The sequence below is a fragment of the Scophthalmus maximus genome, chromosome 9 (assembly GCF_022379125.1).
Source record: "Scophthalmus maximus strain ysfricsl-2021 chromosome 9, ASM2237912v1, whole genome shotgun sequence".
Classification (NCBI taxonomy): domain Eukaryota; kingdom Metazoa; phylum Chordata; class Actinopteri; order Pleuronectiformes; family Scophthalmidae; genus Scophthalmus; species Scophthalmus maximus.
Genome location: NC_061523.1, coordinates 22,002,356 through 22,022,346, shown reverse-complemented (window position 1 = coordinate 22,022,346; position 19,991 = coordinate 22,002,356). Strand labels below are relative to the sequence as shown.

Here is a 19,991-nt window from a genome sequence, read left to right as displayed (position 1 = left end):
TTGATTTATTCAGTACATTCATTTTTTATTTTTTTATTTTATTTTTTTTAGTGCATTTGTAGAGGACTGTGATGTTTTCTGGTAAATTTTAATAAAAGTTGTTTTTAAAAAATCAAAAGTCAATCTCTCTCTCTCTCTCTACATATATATATATATATATATATATATATATATATATATATATATATATACATATATTTATTTATTTATTTTATTATTATTTTTTTACAACAATCTATATCATGACAGCTCCATCTAGTGTTTACACGGCGGAACCTTCAGTTTTTATTCGCCCCGCCCCGTCTCCAAATTCAATTGGCTCAAACGGCGAACGCCGACTGCTTCCTCATTGGCTCGGCGCATGCGTCGCTCAAACCAGCCAGTTTCCAGAAGCGTAGCCGCCCACTTCAAAGATGGAGGACGACATCTCAGATTCGAGCCGACCACAGATGTACCTGTTCGGTGAGCTCGTTTACCCCGTCGAACGTGACATTGTTTCGGTCGCACAGTCCTCGGTAGTGCCTCGTCGTCACGCACGAGTAGCCTTTTATCATTTAAAGACGCCGGAAGTTAGCTAAAACAGCCGGCTAGCGCTGCCTGCCCCCAGCTCTTTTGTTAGCTAGTTACCCGGAAAGGCATGCGGGTGCCTCGAGTGTCTCTAGTAGTGTTATTGTGTGTGTGTTGTGTGTGTGTGTTGTGTGTGTTGTTCAAGATTAGTTACACGGTGCACGTGTGTTTTCTTTCTTCTACCCCCAAGGTTGCACCCTGAAATCGGACAGACGCGAGTACAAAGTTGACGTAGGCGACGATGATACGGAGCAGCAGCTGTCACTCAAGGCGGTAAGAGAGAGCACGTTACAATAACCGCCGCAGCAGAATCACGAGGGAAATACCAGAAGTGTGAAATATGTACAGATGTTTGTGTAGTTAGTGTCTCTACTCTGTCCTGAACACCTGCATCCGAGATGTAAACACGTGGTGTTGTCATTTAGACCGGAATTGTTTTTGTTTTTTGTCAAAATTTAAAATTAGCTAAAGTAATGCAATTATCAACCCTGAATTTTGAGAAAGGCTGGTCTCTAATTTTGCATGTTTACTTTTTTTATTTTTTTTTTATTTTTCCAAATTGATTTTGCACTGCACATTTACCAACAGTGGGATTGATGAAGGATTATTTTATTTATAAAAGATGCACCCTGCCATTGTTTTTTCATCTTTACTGTAAACTGTTAATAATGTAGTGTCCAATTAATTGTTTTAAAACATGAATTATTTTTTACTATCAATCAAGTGAAATCAAGTTTATATATATATATATATATATATATATTCCTTATTTTTGTATAGTTTTGCAGTTGTTATATTTTTTCTTCATATATATATATATTTGTCATTTGAAGACATATGAAGCATCAATAAATACTGCAATACAAACCAATGTTTGTCAAACAAGAAAGAAAAAGAACATATAGACATAAATCAATATCAGCACATGAACACAGCACATTATCATCCCTTGCTGTGAAATATTGTACCCCACCTCTCTAAGAATATCACGGAAAATAAAATAACAGTCTTCTGTTATAGGCGCCTATTACCATCCTTTATCTCATATGTTTCTTATGTGTGCCTGATACCTTGGTGCTGTAACACCAGATTTCCCCAGTTTGGAATCAAGTAAGTATGTACATCCATCCATCTATCATCTAACCTCAGACAAGGGGGGTGCAGCCCCTGGGGGCTGCGTTTGTCCGATCATACCATGACGTTCATGGATGATGGTGATGCTGCTACAGAATCGCCTGTGCTGCTGTTGCAGGTGTGTCTGGGAGCTGAGGCCGAGGATAACTTCCACATGGTGGAAGTCGAGGGCCTCACATACGATGGAAAAACCACCAAGGTGCCACTTGTTGTCCTGAAGCCGTCCGTGCTGCCCTCTGTGAGTCACTGCAAGTGCTGACAAGAATTATGTGAAGCGTTTAAGGGGCTGTTGTTCGCTGATATATGTAAATAATGTTTAAATTATAGTTTTTAGACTGTTAAATATTTAATGAAATTACAAATAATATATTATTTGGCAACATAAATGCAAATACTTCTATTACTGGTTGTAAATAGTATGTGGTAATTATTTAAAAGTGTGTATCGTCGTTATAATTGTTGCTCTTATATTGTCCAGATGAATTTAGGCGGATTTGAGATCACTCCTCCCATCACCTTCCGTCTGCAGTCGGGCTCCGGACCCGTTCACATCAGCGGGCAGCACTTTGTTAGTGAGTATTGGTGCCGCTGTTGTTGTTACTGCTGTAGTCACTTTTCATTCTGCTGGAGTTAAAGACATAAACACATGAAAAAAATAAGTATCTACTTTCGGAACAATGTGTAAGTTTAAATGTGTAGTTCCATCTTCCCTGTGAGTGAAGTTGATTGAGCTTGTGTTTGCTTTGTAGGTGTGAAGGAATCGGAGGACGAAGAAGAGGAGAACAACTCGTCGCCAGTGAAACGACCAGCAAGCCTGATGTCAGGGAAGAAGCCTCCGTTGGTAGTTAACCCAGTTTGTTCTCTGGCAGCAGAAAGTGCTCAATGTGGTTTATGTATTTATTGTATTATTGTTAAATATAATAGAAAGACTGAATGATGTTTGAAAGGTTTCTGAGGCCGATGTGGTGATTTCTGATTTCTGAAGGGGTTTCTAACAGAGTACTGATGATTCATTTTCCTTGTAGAAAAAACTCAAGATGGATTCCGATGATGAAGAAGACAGTGACGAAGATGACGATGAGTATGTTAAATATATATATATACATTTTTGTTAAAATTATTAACAGGCACACATCATTTTAGGAATTATGTTATTCACCCTCTGTCATAGTGCTTCACATAACACCACTTTCTCTTCTTCCTGCTCTTTTGTAGTGACGATGAAGACGAGGACAGTGATGAAAACGTTGCGAAGTCTCCGAAGAAAGTGGGAAAAGAGCTGGAAAAAGTAAGCCTGATCTGTTCTTATGTTACATTTATACAAAAAGCACAGTTTGAAATATTTTAAACTTGTTCCAAGTCAAAAATGTGTATATAAGTTTGAATGGTTATTTGTGTTAGAGAGTGATTATTTATATACTTTAAATAGAATGTTCCCACGGGCATGTTGGTCTTAAAACTAGGTGTGGTCATCTTGAGGCTGCAGACAGTGATTGCACTTTTCACCCACATATATTCAGCCTGTTAAACACACTCATCTGAAACCGTTTCCTTTGCAGAGAATCATTCTTTCTTCTCTCCCTGGCAAATCTGGACATAAAATAATTAATTTTAAAGGGAATGGGAGATGGCAACTGTGATTGGTTTAATTTTAACCCCAAAAGAGTAACACACACACGATTGATTAAGGCACTAAATACTTTTTATACTAATGCGTTTGGTGCAGTAACCTTTTTGCTGCATTTAAACTAGCAAATGTGGATTTGGACTCTACTGTAAATGGCCTTGCGTCCTGTGCTTTAGACCATGTGCTTGTATAGTAAAAATAGAGATTATGTTCTGAAAACCTTTAGCGACAAAATGAGATGGGATAGATAAGTCTGTCCTTCAAGGCTTTAGAGAGCGTTAATAGTTTAAATTATTTTTGAACTATATTGAATAGACTGGAATTCGATTTTGTTAAGATGTCATCTGCAGGTTTTGTCTTTTTGACTCAATATTATCAAGTAAGAACTTCCATCACTGCTCAGACCAAACTAAATGTCCTTGTAGGTCTCTAAGCTTTGATCCTTTTCGTTTTGGAGTGTTTCCAGTCCTCGGTTGTCCACCAGGTGTCAGGGTAGCCAAGGGCTTTTCCTCTCACATTTCTTCTGTGTAAAAGGAATTTCTCTCGGGTTGCTCTGCGCTCACTGCCCACTCCCCCCCTTTTGGTTTTCTACCACCATCATTTAAAACTCCCACAGACTGTATCCTATGGTAGCATTTCATTGCAGCTGGCCCTTCCCATTCCTGCACTCACTGACCGTCCACCTCCTTTTTTTTTTTGTATGATACAAAACATGGAACTTTTTCATCCTGTTCGCTCATGTACCCACCTGTTTTCCGCGAGTAAAACACAGGGTCTGTGTGGCGTAATGATCGGATTTCTCCTCTGTAATCTGCTTGAATTCTCACCGTCTCACCAACAAGACAGCACTATGTTATTCTGCACACACACACACACACTCACAGAGACACACACTCACAGAGACACACACACTCACAGACACACACACACACACACACACACACACGGCCAGACATGCATATACACACTGTAGACATGTACACTTAGATGTCCACATATACATATGTGAGAAAAGTCAGGCTGCAACCAAACATATGTACAGTACATATGCAGAGAAGCTCACTACACACGCACTGTCATAGACACACACACACATGCACCGGTGGTGGGAGAAATCTCCCTCCCCCCCACATTTTTCTGTAACGCTGCATATCTTTGTCCCTCTGTCATCCCACTGTTAATATGATTGCTCCTTTTTATCGTCTCATGCCATTTCAGCTTTGCACCTGGCCTTTGCCTTTGAACACTTGTTTTTTGCGTGTTACCGCAATCACTGGCAAGTGTGTGTGTGTGTGTGGGTGCATGTGTGTATCTGCCTCGTTTTTTTTTTTTAAACACTGTCCAAGTGCAAACTGTGCCAGGCAAAAGATCAAAGCAGGGCAGATGCGCATACCTGCGACGTGAGCGCCGATCCTCGCCTCAGGGTCAGATGACAGCTGAGCATTTCTGTCACCTGTTGATTTATTCTGTTGTCTTTTCTTCCAAATCCTCCACCTTCTTTACCCCCCCCCCCCCTTCTTCCTACCCTCTACGACCTTAATCCCTTTCTTCACCCTACTTCTCTTTGAGGCCATAGTTGTCCTGTCTCACTCTTTAGTAATGAAGAAACAAACTTCTACAAAGTTACTTTGTTAGTTTTAGACACATGCTTCTTTATTTTTTGTCATATCGCACCTGAATACTGTTCCTGAATACCAACGTAAAATGTGTCACAAATACTTGGCGTCAAATCAAGTTTATTGATCAAACACATTTAAAACAACCAGAGTCGGCCAAAGTGCCGTTCCTTAAAAAACACGACACAAGCAATACAATATTAAATTAAAATAAAAAGCTAATGAATGAACAAAAACATCCATATAAAGTACTTTAACTAGGTCTGAATGTCTCTGACTGCTCCAACACAACGCTAAACTTTCTATACACGAGACTGTGATCACTAATGTCGATACCAGAGTTTGACCGATATACTCTTTTAGTGTCTGATGCCGTTACCGATATAAGGGAGTAAAAATATTCTGATACCGACATATCTGCTGACATACATATGTTTTTATATATTATTTTTTTTAAACTCTTACAGAAATGCAATTGAGGCTTGATACTGATGCAGTTTGAACATAAACATTATTATAAAATAAAAATAAAAAGAGTTTTCATATCAGCAAACATTAACTCCGATAGCCATATGTCTGATGATATCGGCCAGTTGATAAATCCGACGGGTTCTAGTCACTACTGGGACTCAAAATAGAAATTTATTGTACTGTGACCTTTTACCTAAATTAATGGAGCTAATGTTTTGACTTGTCTAATAAAGAGCAAGATTAAAGCACAAAGATGAATAATGTGGCCACATGGTGAAAGACTGAAAAAACACTTAGCAGATCTTCAACACATGAAAGACAGAAGTCTCACTCTCTTCTAACTTCTCCTGTCCAGTTTTCATCCAAACATTTCAAACCTTTACAAAGGACAATGACACACAATTTCCTGAATAGTGTTGCTTCTACTTAGAAAAATAAAACACAAGGAAAAAAAAGATTCCACTACCCAATGAAAAAAAAAATAACAAGTCATCTAAAATCAGTATAAATACATTCGCCGCTGCATCCATCCAAAAAACTGTCCTTGTGTGTTAAAATCATTTTGATTTTCAAAAACAAAATAGCGTTTGAAGCTGCACTGAAACAGCCTCCCAGCATCTTGTGTTACCAGCCACCGCTCGAGGACATTACATGTGTAATTGCCTTGTAGCAGTTATGTCAACACAGGCAATTACACATCTAGCCCATTCCAAGGTGAATACCAGTGATTGCAAGGAAAAGGGGTTGGTGCTCAGGAAATGCAGGTACTTGCCTCGGCTATTACAAGGTAATTACACAGGTGCCTGAGAGCAGTGGAAACCTGACGGGAAGGCCTCCAGTGCAGGGAGAAGAACAATGACGGGTTATTGGGGTACTAAGTGTCTGATCAGTGAGAAATTACCCAGCATGTCTAGGGTTTCCTCTGTAATTTCATGCAGCAATGGTTCTAGGGGGATAATTTCAGATTTTAGTTACTTATCATACCTGGTTTTGTTGTCGTTATGTTTTTGAGTACAGCCTTAACTTTTTATTGATTTACTGACAATCAGAATAAATGATTACCTCTTAAGATTTAGGACTGCAACTGCTGCTTTAGTTCTTTTTATTGACTTAACGCCTGTTATGCTTGTTTTTCTTGCACAATGTAGTTTTTTTTTTTGTCGTCTTCGGTTGAAGTGCTCTTAAAAGGCGTCTACATGTGCAGCATTGATATTGTTTTGATGTTGCAAGGGGTGAGAGAAAATGATGTGAGTGCCTCGTGGCAAAAGAGGCTTTGAAGAAAATTAACCACAAATGCAAACGCTTTCCACAAACGTGTTTCGCATTACGCTAAATGCCAATTATAATTTGTCAGCTGTAAAAGAGGCCTGGCAATTAGTGCTTTGATATGGGAGTTTTCAAAAACAACGTGACGGCACTAGCAAGGCCCCAGAGAGTGCCGACTCATTGTGAAGAACAGACAGTCATTCATTGACACATTGATAAACATATACAGTATTTAGGCGGTTGTTGAATATAGAAATTGGCAAGCTATCTGAAGTGAATCACCTTTGATGCAGATATAATTCAGAGCCCTCAAATGTAGTCAAAGTGCTTTTTCATGACATATTAATAACACTTACAGGTGCTTGTTGCTCCATCTCACTTTGGAACTGAGCTATAATCAATTTATCTGACATTTTGTGTTCTGCTTGTTTTATGAGCATTTCTGCAAAGCACACTGGTACATCTATCTTTTCAAAAACCATATCAGGATGTCATCTAGTGGATGTTCTTTGAGATTGCTTTTAGCAATGAAAAGTGCTCTATAAATGAAATTTATTGTTATGATTACTGTTTGTGTTTTTTTTTGTGTTTTTCGCTTCGTCAGAGGCGAGAATCTTCAGCAAAGAAGCCCAACAAGACTCCGGTGAAACAAAATGGCCCTGCAGGGAAGCCGTCGGGATCTGCGGTCAAACCACAGAAGGTATGGAAAAGACTATCACCTGCTCTTGCTTTGCTAACTTGTGGTTGGCTTGTTGTTACTGAATTAGACGTTTGACAGCCGCTTGGCTGAAGAACGAGGATCAGGTATACGGTTCAACTAAGAGCCAGATTTTTTTTTCTTCAACTCTGTTTATTGGAAAGGCGACGCAGGTTTATATGTGGATTAAAGTCGGACCTGTGTTCTCTGTAAATTATTATTCATATTTAAGCAAAATAATGGGATAAGGTTTAAAGTTTGGTAAGCCCATCCAGAAGTGCACCCCTCCCTGTGAAATTCCCCTTCTTCTCCCCATCGAAGGCCTGTTTCTTTTGTTAGTTTAACTGAATTTGTTTGGAGATAATACGCAATGGACAAGGATTAATTCGATCTAAAGTTGTGCCAGATTACAGTCAAAAGTCAACGGCCATATTGAATGACCGGGGTTCAATAAAAGACATTGTGTCACTCTTAAAAGTAGGGAAGAAAACCTGTTTTGGAATTATGGGAATGGGAGTCTTAAGGAAGATTAGACAAAGGTGACATTTCGAAGCAACTTTGATAAATGGTATTGTGTTACTTAACATCCCAGCAGACTGAAAGCAATAAAGAAATTAATGCTCCTATGAATAAAGCAGTTGTAAACAAGCATTTACCTCCAACCATTTAAAGAGAAACGCGGTGTGTCTATGTTTGTATTTATTGGCACTCACAATTAAAACTGGGGTAAAAAAAACAAACTTCCCATTCCAACCCCCGAGGAATGCGATAAATCCACATCACAATTAGCTCAACCTGATAATTTCTTGGATGGAATGCGTTGGGCAGCTGACTCTCAGAAAACCCCAAACGCTTGAACTCCGCCTCTCTTTAAGCAAACACACCTGACCTCTAAACGGAGGTCTCCTGGGGCAAGGTTTAAACCTGCGACCCTTTGGCCCGACCCCGTCGTCTTTAAGTTTGCAGCCACCTTTGATGGCCCCCGAGCCCCTTGTAGCGCACGTACAGATCAGGGAATACAAGTTGGCAAGCTCCTCTGCAAGTATGTCAATTTCACAAAGCATGTTGCTGTGATAAAAATGATTGATAGACCGCTCCGTTTAGATAAGGTGTTATGTATTGGCACGCGTACATGCTGGCTACACTAAAGGCATACCGTCACACTCACTTGCACACCCGTAAGAAAATTGTAAACGTCGTGTGACGTCTCCATGGAAAGCGCTGTGGTTTTTTTGTCACGTGGAACACTTAAGCCACAGGGTCGCTATACTCCCGAGGCAAGAAATCCATCCCCCCCGCCCCGAGGGGAGAGTTCAGCGAATTCTGTTGTGGCCGTTGTCCGGACATAAGACGGTGGCTTTTAAATGCTCCGGGGGATTAGCCAATGGCCGAGCGAGTCGCCAAAAAAACCCATCCCACCAGTTTAACTTTCTGACCCGTGGAGCTCCCGGCTGCCCCCTTCCCCTCTTCCACTTCTGCACAACAACTGTTCCCTCTCGGCAACCTCTTCACACCCCTCACTTCCTGGACACACCTTCTCCCAATTGCTCTCATTACTGGCGTTTGATGTCTGGTGCAGCTTGCGCTTCCAGATGCCCCTGAGGAGCGAGGAAGCGGGCGTGGACGTCTGTTTTTTGTTTTTTTTCCTTCTTCTGTCCTAAATGCAGGTGACTGGTCATTAGATTCGCTTTGTCAGATCCGCTGCCAGTGCCGCGGTTTCACACCGTGGCTGACACCACCTTGCGTAACCAGGCTTTGTCATGAGAACGAGCGAACTCGAGTCGTGCTAATCTGAGGTAACTTTATCTCGCAGCTGGTGTCTTTTGATTGATGGCTTTGGAGAAGCCCGATGCCTTGGAGCACACGTCACAGTCGTAAAGTTGTTAACCACTTCACTCAGGCTTATCCCAAAAGGCTTGTGAGTCATTGTTTTAACGACTGATTGACATGTGTTGCAGCAGGTGCCTACCTTGTTAGTGCCCATTTTATTTGTCCCGTTAAGCTAATGTTCGCCTCTAAAGTATGACTCTACCGACTCCAGCCTCTGGATTAGAGTCCCAGTTCCCAGTGACCTGACGGTCCCCCCCCCTTCCAGAAACTAGAGCCAAGATTCCCACAAAAAATGATAATTACCATCCCAGACAGACCTGATGAGCAAAGGTGTCACAACCATGTGTTTGAAACTGGATTGGAGACAAGCGATCGCATCAAATGATAGCGTGCTTGTGATTAAGTTCCATGTCTCGTGGCATCTGTAATCAGTGTCTGGCCCAGATGAAAAAGCGTGTGTTTGCCTTGTGTGTTTATCAGCTGTTTTCAGGTCCACAGCTGTCCTTTGGAAGTGGAGAGCTGCCCGTAAATAATAAATGCGTAGTGCATTTCTCTGGCCAGCAGCCAGCAGCATGTGCTCTTTTTTTTTGTAGTGTGGCATGTGTGTCAAAGGCTTTTTCAGTAAATACCTTTTGATCTGTGCTATAAAATGCAGATCTCTAAGGGACAGGGACAGATTATTGCATTTTTTCTTTTTAAACTACAGAGATCGTTTATTCTTCTTAAAGAGCGTTCCACCTGTTTTTAACTATTCACCCTGCTCTCCAGAGCCTGGAGGTATTTGGGTATGGAAAAATTTTTTTTAGAAACTTAACCAGTTAGTAAAGAAAAGAAACATAGTTTGACCTACTGCCTTTCTGTCTACGTCTCAGTTGCCCAGGCTCAAGACAATGTACAGTGTCTGTGGCTTCTTTTGTGTAGTTATTTTTCATTTGTGTCATATATTTTTGCTATAATTTTATTATCTACCTCTTTCCCTGATGCCGTTGACTCTTGCTGCTTCTGTAAAAAGTAAATTTCCCTGGTGTGGTATTAATTAAGTCTCATCTTATCTCTGTAGATGTGTACAGTGTAGACTGGAGCTGCTATCTACAGGTGCGGTTAAACTTCCACGTGTAACTTGTGCATAGCCAGAAATTGCACATTTATTTTCACTTCATTTTTATTCCAAGTAAAACAAATGACACTATATGAAGTCATTTGTGGCAAATCTGTGTTTGTAACAGCTTAAATCTGCTGAAAATTAGAGCAGATCTTGCTAAATCAGCATATTTTGATTCATTTTCTTACTCAACAATAACAATGACGAATATGATCCAATCTGGACTATATTAACAGAAATTAGAATATGAAAAATAGCTAAAAATCTAAATTCGACCCAAATCTACTTTCAATGTAAAGACCCAGACAGTGAAATGAACAGCGCCGTTCTCCCGCCAGAGAACCTGCAGAACCACAGTGTACAACAGAATCGTGTTTTGCTGTTTTTTTCACTTGATTGGTTCCAAACAAAAAAAGTAGTTCTATGAGTTGCTCCTCTCTTCTTTCAAATGTGTGTCTGGCTATCAATGAAACCCTGCAATTTCACTGGATTCCACACTGGCTTTGCATGTAGGGACAAGCTCGGCGGCTTGTGTAACATGCAGTCATGGTGTACAACTTGGGTGTGTGTGTGTGTGTGTTATTGTCGTGTCACATTCAGACACTTCCTAATTGAGGACCTCTGGGGGCCTCCACTGCCCAAGTCTGGACACACCTGTGGGCCGCTAGCTCACGCCGCTCTTCTCTTCACAAACACGCAGCGCACTTTGTGCGGCAAAATCACATCTTCAAGGTTCCCAAAAAGTTGTTTTTGTCGAATTCAATGCTCAAAAACAGAAAGCAAAACAAAAAAGTGTCATATTTTCCTCATCAAATTGATGACGGTATACATTTTGTTGGAGAAACAAGCCCCACCCCCACCCTTAAGTTCAGTTGTTAGGATTCACCTTCAGTGGAAAAGCCCATTTTGACAAACAATAAGAGTCGGGGCTTTCCCCTCTCCTGCATGATGCAAACAATAAAAAACATAATTTGTACCTGATGTATTTGATTTAAAAAAAAAAAAAAAAAAAAATGGTGTAAGTAGGATAGAACTTGTTGTCCTTTCTGATGCTTTCATCCTCTTCCAGCTGGTTGCCCATGCCAAGTCTGTAAACACACACGGGTCTTAATGGGTCACAACGGGGCTGTAGCCCCGCCTGCAGTGAATTACTTCATCACCAAGGAGTTAGAATTAGCAATTTTCTGTTAAAATAAAAAGTAGGGTAGGAGAAGAAATATTGTGGCAAAATATGAAGCCATCTTTTTTTTTTTCCCCTTTTTACTACAACCCTTTAAACATCTCTCTATTTGACATATTGATCAGTTTTTCTTATCCCGCTGATGTATTTTTCCTGACAGACACCTGCACCAGGCAAAGACAAACACCAGGCCGGCCCGTCCAAATCTCCCTCTCTGCCCGAGATTAAGAACAAGTTGTCGACAGCAGCCAAGGAGGTAAGGCCGCCGTCCTCCTTTTTTTTTTGCAAATGACCCATCTTAATTGAATGTCTGACGCCCGGTTTTAAGATGATGATTTTTAACGGCACCTCGTTTGTCAGGGGAGACCTCTACCGAAGTCGGAGCAGAAGTTCGAGAATTACGTGAAGAGCTCTTTTAAAATCTCCGACAAAAATGTAAGTAACCGTGTAAGTTATTGTACATGCACATTTTTAGCTTTTACATTGCACTTGCTATTTTTACACACAATTTTCGTGCTTTTTAGCTTTTGCAATCTACGGATTGAGTTTCTTCAGATGTTATCAGACGTGCTGAAGTCCGGACGTTTCCCTGAACTTTTCTGGAGGGGCTGCACGTGAGAACGCAAGTGTTGTTGTGGACATTTTCCGCAAAACGTTTCCTGCCAGCCCCCCTTGTACATTTTCCATTAAATTTCCCCTTAACCCATATCTGAAAATATCTAGGGGGAATTTTTTGCTGCCATGTTTCTAGAAATCCTCCAGTTCCCGAGTGTTTAGTCGTCATAGACACATTTACATCCACCTTCATTTTTAGCTTTTAAAGCTCCTCTTCCGTGATGGATACCCAGGAATGCATTATTGTTCCTCAACGCTGTCCTCGTTGACCTCACGCTGTCCGGTGTGCCTCGCAACGTCTCTCCGGCACAGCGTGTTCTCTTCTGAATTATATTCGTTTTTGTGTCAGCGGGCTCTTTTCGAGATGGAAGGGGAGTACACCTGCCAAGGCAGAAACTCTTTCTTGGTGATTTACTGTAGTGTGTGTGTCTTTTGTAGCCTTAATGAAGGGACGGTGGTATGTGGATGGTACCAGTCTCTTTCACATTCAAGGCCTTTGACCAACCCCTCACACAGGGTCTCTCTAAATGCAGGACTTAAATCTTTTCTAATACTGCTTGTCATTTCGGAAGATAAACAACGGCTCCTGCACGTTATTTTGCAGAGCGTGAATTAATCACCCCCACCACCACCACCACCGGAAAAAACCCTGTAGATTATCACCACAGACTAAATGAGCCTGGGAAGTTTGCGTTGAGACGTTAACCGTACAGTCATGAGAGCAGGTGATAGCTCTTTCAGAGCGGAGCGAGGGCCGGGTGGACAAGGGAAGGCATGGGGCGGGGGGGTGGAGTTGGGGCTGGGGGAGCGCTTGTTGATCCCAGTGTGTAGAAACATCTGTGGAAGTGCTTTGGTTTCATCAGCCAAGGCTGAGATCTGTCAGACCTGGAGCACCTAGTCATATACTCTGGTATGTGCTGCTGCCCCCACCCAACCCCTCGTCGTTCCCCCAGCAGCCCCGTCTAAACTCGACGTTCCCACCGGCGAGACATGCATGTTGTAGTAAAAAGTGAAGTCATACGTCTCAGGCCGTATAGCACTTCATTTGGATGATTTATAATTTCTCTCTTTCTTTTTCTTCTCCTCCCCATGTTGTCCTCTCCGCACGGCGTCCTCAGGTGGTCAAGGACCTCTGGAGTTTCGTACAAACACTGAAGATTGAGAAGAAGTAACACACAAAAAAACTCGTACCCCTGACGCATTTGTATGTTTTGGACCGTGCAGGACATTTAAAGGCACAGTCGGCAAGATTTCCTGCTCGGCCGTGATTTTTTTGTTTCGTCATTGCAAACGCTGAATCGGAGGAAACGGGGAGGACCGAGCGCTGAACAAGGGGTGAAGACGTTAATGATTCGATGTTTCGATCTAAAGCACCTCCCCGAAACAAACTCCACATTTTCCACACACGCTACTTTGTCACATGTCAATCTGCGCCAACTACAGGAAAGGAGAATAACAGCACCGTGAATTAGGATCTGTAGATGTCGGTTTCTCACAATTTTAACACTTTTTTAAACACAATTTGATTTATTTCATTTTAACACAGGTTTTAATAGTGACAATAAATGTAATTTTTTTGGTAACAACAAAGTTTCAAATTTTCCTTTTGATCTTATCCCCTTTTTTTGCCCCAGAAGAAAAATAATTGTATGTTAGGTTTGCAACAGTATTAGTATTAATGGGGTTTTTTTCTACCAAGAGTCGCCACTGATAAAAAAATATACATCAAATCCAATACATGAAGTTGCTAAGAAGCAGAATATATGTCCTTAAACAGCAGCTATAAAAAAAGGAAAAGAGGAGTTGGTAACTAGAACCCAACCAATTTTTCATATCGGCAAACACGAAGGAAGATACCAAAATGTCTGTGAAAGCCTCACATTGGGCCAACCGATAAATCGGTCAAACTCATTAACCACGCATATATAGTACAAGAGTACATAAATATTGTATCATCAAATTGCAGATACTGGTTGTGTCCTTGCCTGTAGATGGCGTCTGTTCGTGTCTACATATCACTTCCTTTACCTGTTGGTGGTGGTCGATGCGTTGGCCATGTGGGCTGAGCCTGGTTTCAGGTGCTTTGCTTGCGAGACACCCGTGTCCTCCTCCTCGTTATCGTCAATACTGCAACAGGAGATTTTGCAGAATGTGCCTTTAAATATCTCTGCTGTCAACTGATCTGTAAACCGGAGTCCCATTTTGTGTGAAACTGAACAGTAAGAGTTAAGACGGCTGATAGAGAGGGGCGTTTTTTTCTGTCATCTGTCACTGATGATATAATTTTCCTTCGAATTTTTTTCTTCGTTGTTTTTAATCATCTGTGTGGATTTACAAAGCATTTTTACGCTTGCAGCCATGCTTACAGACTGTACTGTTCATTTGTCTGCTCAAGCTCATTGTACAGAAATCTCTCTCTTGATTTTGACATGCAATAACTGTATTTAGAAATTTTAGTTATTTACCTAAGATTCAACTTTTCTGTCCCCTGCCACGATAAAACAAATGAGATAAATGATCTAACACGTCTAAAACATTTCACTTAAAAACGGCGAGGTCCGTATGTCTGCAAGGACGTGTGAAGTCGTGACCTTTCTTACGTTTCATATATTCAGTTTTTTAAAATAGTTTTAATACAAACGTTTCTGGGCTTACATTAGGGACATGTATCTTAGGTTGTGGAATACTAAATACTACAAAACTGCTGACTGGGTCTATTTCACGCGGCATTTTATTTCCTTTCAAAGCGAATTAGCATCTGTCGTAACGTGTGAGAGTAGTAATTACAGTGGTCACGGCCAAATATCATCTGTAGCTAAAAAAAAAAATAACTAAGTTCAGTACACACACACACACACACACACACATACACACAAATCTCAAGAGTATTATGGGCTCTATAAAACCGACACAGATGTCCAGACAAAAAGTAAAGAAAAGAAAAAAAGAACATAAGAAAAGTCGACTGTTAACAAGCCCCCAGGAGTGTATTTACGAGTTGGCACTGCTGTCGTCGTATTAACGTTCGCTCCAATTCATTAAAGAACAGATAGCAAGCCTGTGATTAGCATTATTTAACACGACATAATCATAAGGTGTTACAGTATATCCCAAAAAAAAGCTTTACAGGAACCCCCGTAAAGAACGCAGTTTGTATATCGTTTGCTCTGAAGACAATAAGCAGACACTGGTGCTTATAATGTGTTTATGATCCCGTATAATGTGTTTTACAAGACAAATGCTGGCAGGTGGACATGATCCAATCGGACGGCTCGGTTCAACCAGCCCATCGCCTGTAATTATATCTGAAACTCCGTAGGTGTCAACTTAATGACTTCAACAAGTTTATTTCATTAAAGTTTCCCCTAAATCTGAAAAATTTGACTTTACATATCTGTAACAATGTTCTCTCTGTAGTGAGTTTCAGGTTTGTCAGTCCTAGGATTTAGTTTTTAGCTTTTCACAAACTCGTGGCAGAGTCCTTCGTCCTGTTCTGGAAACTTTTCATACATTTCTTTTTTTTCTGTCACTAATTTCTCTTGCTTATATTTACAAGTACGGCAGCTGAACAGTTATTTTTATTCTGAGTTTATGCTCAATCTGCCCTCGCTAATAGCTGGTTCTGCAGCTTGGATATGTTTGTCATGATCTTTATTTTTTAAATGCTGTGTTCTACTTGGTGTAGAAGTAGCTTATGTTGAGTATTAAAAAAACAGTTAAAAAGTTTTTTTAAATAATGTCCAGTTTTCGTTAATGTTTAATTTCAGCACTACTGTTTTTTATCGTCTTTAGTTTGTCATCCTTTGATTCTGTACTGAATAGTTGTGAAGCAAGTACCTAATTATGTTGAAATATGTGAAATTAAAAAAAATAGAAAGAAAAAAAAGATTGTGACCTCTGTTGATAACCTGGTGTATTATGGAGGCTCATTATTTTTTTAAGTATTAACAGGAATCTGGTTGAAATGTGGATTTCAACAGACACAGTTTGCAGAAAACATTGTAGTTTAACTGTTTCAAGAGGTAATTACTTCTTTCCCTCTTTACCCTTTTTGTTTCTAATCTGTTTACAATGCAGCTTGCATGGTAACATATCGCTTTTAGAAATATCTTTATACATTTTACACAAGGTTTTCTGGATTTTTGAGTGGTAGTGAGTATATAGGACCATTGCAAACAAAATGTATTCATCATTTATACTTTATAGATTCATTACTTACCTGCTGCACGTGTTGATGCAAATGGAATTGTTTAGTCAAAACGGGCTCAGCGTGTTTTGAAAGACAGTGAGTTTTGTCCATTTAGTCAAACGTCACTGATGCATGATGGCTGATGGTGGATATTTATATATAACCATCTTATTTTTTTTATCTTCCTGTATCATTTACCCGAATAAAGTGAATCCTGGTGGGACTTTGAGTCACACATTTCAGATTTTTTTGTTTTAGTTTAAATATAATCCGGGACGTGTAGTGCAGCATGTAGAAGTAGAACTCGAGAAACAATTGGCCTTATTTTTTTTAAATGAAACTTTAAAATTATGTTATGTAGGTAGTGAAGTTGTGCCTTTTGATATTTTGGGGGGGGGATTATGAACATTTTAATTTTAGAAAAATCTGCCTATTTTTATCACTGAGGAAAATGTTAAACAACCGTTCGCTGTAACGATCTGCTCTTTAAAGGTTTTGTGGCTGCAGGAGGGAAATGTCATCTGATGACTCTTGTTTACCAAAAGACAGGTTGTAAAAGACAATGTGATTGAGAAAAGTGGATTATTAATAGAAGACCTTGTTAAGTGTGTTTTGGAGTAATTTATTTAAATCGGGAGAAACTTGGGCTTTAATGTAAACTTTTGTTCCATACTTTTATTGTGGGTTGTTTTTTTGTACAACCTTTTTTTTTGCAACAAGATGGTTGTTTTTAAAGATATACTTTGTCCTTGTGAAGCAGTAAAATTGAGTCAGGATTTGCGCCCAGATGATCATTGATCATTTTTCTAATGTCACGTATTGGACCCATGGAAAAATGAAAAAAAACTCTAAAAACCTATAAATTTAAAACCAACCGTAAACCCCGGTTATGTTATTTATCACTGTCTGAGCTGTGCAAGTTACTTTTGTCGATTGCCAGTTTTCCACAAGTTCAGTCTTTAAATAGTAAACGGGACTAGTCAGCACTTACAGTACATAGAACTTCTCTTGTCTCACTGACCACTTGTCTATTCACACACACACACACACACACGCACACACACACACACACACACACACACACACACACACACACACACATTGCACAGGGGAAATTTGGTGGTTCGACATCTTGCACAAAGACACGTTGGAGAAACTTGAGTAGCCGGGGACTGAACCAGCGTTGATGTCCTGAGTCTCATTCAACACAGGCCATTTAGCTGCAACTTTCTGGTGGTTGACTCAACTTGAGATGGTTAGAAACAGCCATTCTGAGATGTTTTGGATGCCCTCAGCAAAGTTTGAACAGGCGAAATCTGGTAAGTGAAGATTGCATGATTCTGTATGTCTTCCTCGTTGTCATAATCTTATACAATAACCCCCTTCCCTCCTTATATTGTGAATGCCATCAATCTGTGTTGCCGCCACTGGGTGGCAGCGAAGTCCAGCCTCCACCTCCAAAGCCAGCCTCCATAATGATATAAATTAGATAAGACCTTTACCTGCACCGTGAGTCAAACGTCACGTCGTTGGCAGCCGAGCTGCCCCATCGCCGTCACGAGGAAGTGAGGCGCGCTGGCGGATGCAGCGGCGGGGTGACGCACGATTTTATGTTCCACACGCGGCGACTGAGAGGCACGTGGAAATTCCCCCTTTGTGGTTGACTCGAATTCCAGTCCAGGGTTTGACTGAAGCAGCCTGAAGGTACTGACACAAACACACACACACACACACACACACACAGACACACACACACACACACACCGAGATCCTCAAGGACACACTTACAAATTTATTTAAGAAAAGTTGGCCTGCGATTCCCTTTTGAGCAAAAAGTCTAAGACCACTGTCCCACAGTGGGAAAAGCCATTGTATATATAAATATATAGAGCATAAATCACATTTTTATATGCATTAATAAATATTGCGTTTACAAGTAGTGCTCCATTTCCAATCCGTTCCATTGGACAGTGTGTACTTGCAATACAAAATGCAATTATGGTCATTTTAATGCTGGTCTATTGCAGGTGTAATCATATCTTTTCAAAAATGTTTGTAGTTTCTCACCTCTAGTGGTATTTAGCCTTGTATGGAAGAGCATTAGGGCCAGGCATAAGGGGGAAAAATGGTGGGGGGGGATTTTAAAAATGTATTATACATTTCGAGATTAAAGTCGAAATGTTGAGAATGAAGTCGAAATAGCCCAAAACGTCCGTGTTGTGGTTCCAGTTCAGCTGTCACACCTCCACGTTAGCTAAAGTTAGCAAAGCTACGCTAGCGTCGGTAACCGCACGCCTCTCAAAATTCCTTAACGGTTGTTTGCAATTGAACGTCAGCACACACGTTGACGTTCATGTGCAAACCCCCGTTGTCACCGCATCGTTTTTTCCAGATTCAGCCTGTCAATAATAATGTCGCAACTTTACAACATGGTAAGCAGCTAGCGTTAGCTTAGCAAACCGGCTACAACATCCGTTTTTTTGGTGCTGCTGAAAAGTGCTTCCGGGTCACAATTTTGATGATTTTGTTTGTGGTGTTTAGATTATTGAAAAAAAAATTAAAAATTGCTCAAAGTTGTCCTTCCTTTTCCCATTGGTCTAGCATTAATTGTCATTAATAATTTGCCAGAAAAAAAATAAACCTAAGATTAAATGTTAAACTATTTAAAACAATCGGCCCTCACTGGGATGGCTCGATAATATCCTCTAGATGTGAAGTGGAGAAGAAAACCCTGCATTTCCTCTATAATTTGGGTAAACTGACCCTTAAATGGCAGCCCTTATTCTGTTAGTGCCGAACTGTGATAATAAAACCACATAAGAGACGAGGCAGGTGCGCTGCTGGTGCAGGTATCAGTGCCCTTCATGTGGCAGCCAAACATAACATTAGGCCATTAGGGAAATATTGCCCTTTTCTCCTAATCCAGCTGTCACACGATATGGGACAGGACAGTCGTGACAGTCTGCTCTCATGCCTCCATCTGAGGGCAATCACTGTATCGTGTGTGTGTGTGTGTGTGTGTGTGTGTGTGTGTGTGTGTGTGTGTGTGTGTGTGTGTGTGTGTGTGTGTGTGTGTGTGTGTGTGTGTGTGTGTGTGTGTGTGTGTGTGTGTGTGTGTGTGTGTGTGTGTGTGTGTGTACACACATGTCCTCTTAGGAGAACAAGTGTATTCTGTTTGTGAGTGTGTTTGTACCCCCTATGAAGAGAACAGTACAGGATGGGCAGATTGTTCTTTCTGTGTAAAACCAGCTGCTGCCTTATTATTGTGTGTGTGTGTGTGTGTGTGTGTGTGTGTCTGTGTGTGTGTGTGTGTGTGTGTGTGTGTGTGTCTGTGTCAATCGCCCCCTGGTGGCTGGCTGCAGTACAGGTCAGAAACCCCTGCCCCCTCCCTCCATGTTGGCAGATGAGACATGGATCAAGAAGTCAAAGTAAACGTCAAATAAATTTTCCCCAAAGATGGTTTCTGTCAGATTAGCTAGTTCTTATCTTAAAGCCCCAGTGTGTCATTTTTGTACTTTTCCGTACAAATCATTGGTTCTTTGTTGCAGGTATACATAGAACACAAAGTTATGGACAATATAGTCAATGTATGTGAATAAGTTCTTCTAAACATTACACTCTGTAACTTAAAAGTGTTCGTGTTTCTGATCAGTTTGGTTTTAATTGGTTATTTGATGCTACGAAAACGGGACGGAAA

General features: G+C 40.6%; 1 protein-coding gene across 2 annotated transcripts; it reads left to right on the top strand.

Annotated features, from left to right (window-relative positions):
* The first annotated feature begins 315 nt into the window (after positions 1–315).
* Positions 316–16,523, top strand: npm1b (nucleophosmin 1b). 2 transcript variants are annotated; one of them, XM_035649845.2, is made up of 11 exons: positions 316–462; positions 758–840; positions 1,820–1,939; positions 2,180–2,273; positions 2,451–2,542; positions 2,727–2,782; positions 2,917–2,989; positions 7,286–7,381; positions 11,651–11,746; positions 11,851–11,925; positions 12,015–12,861. In XM_035649845.2, the coding sequence occupies exons 1-11, from the start codon at positions 414–416 to the stop codon at positions 12,033–12,035; spliced, it is 855 nt and encodes a 284-aa protein (XP_035505738.1). In that variant the 5' UTR covers positions 316–413; the 3' UTR covers positions 12,036–12,861. The 2 variants fall into 2 exon arrangements, with proteins under 2 accessions (XP_035505738.1, XP_035505737.1); XM_035649844.2 differs by lacking the exon at positions 12,015–12,861 and adding an exon at positions 13,224–16,523 and having other exon boundaries at positions 317–462.
* The last annotated feature ends 3,468 nt before the right edge of the window (positions 16,524–19,991 follow it).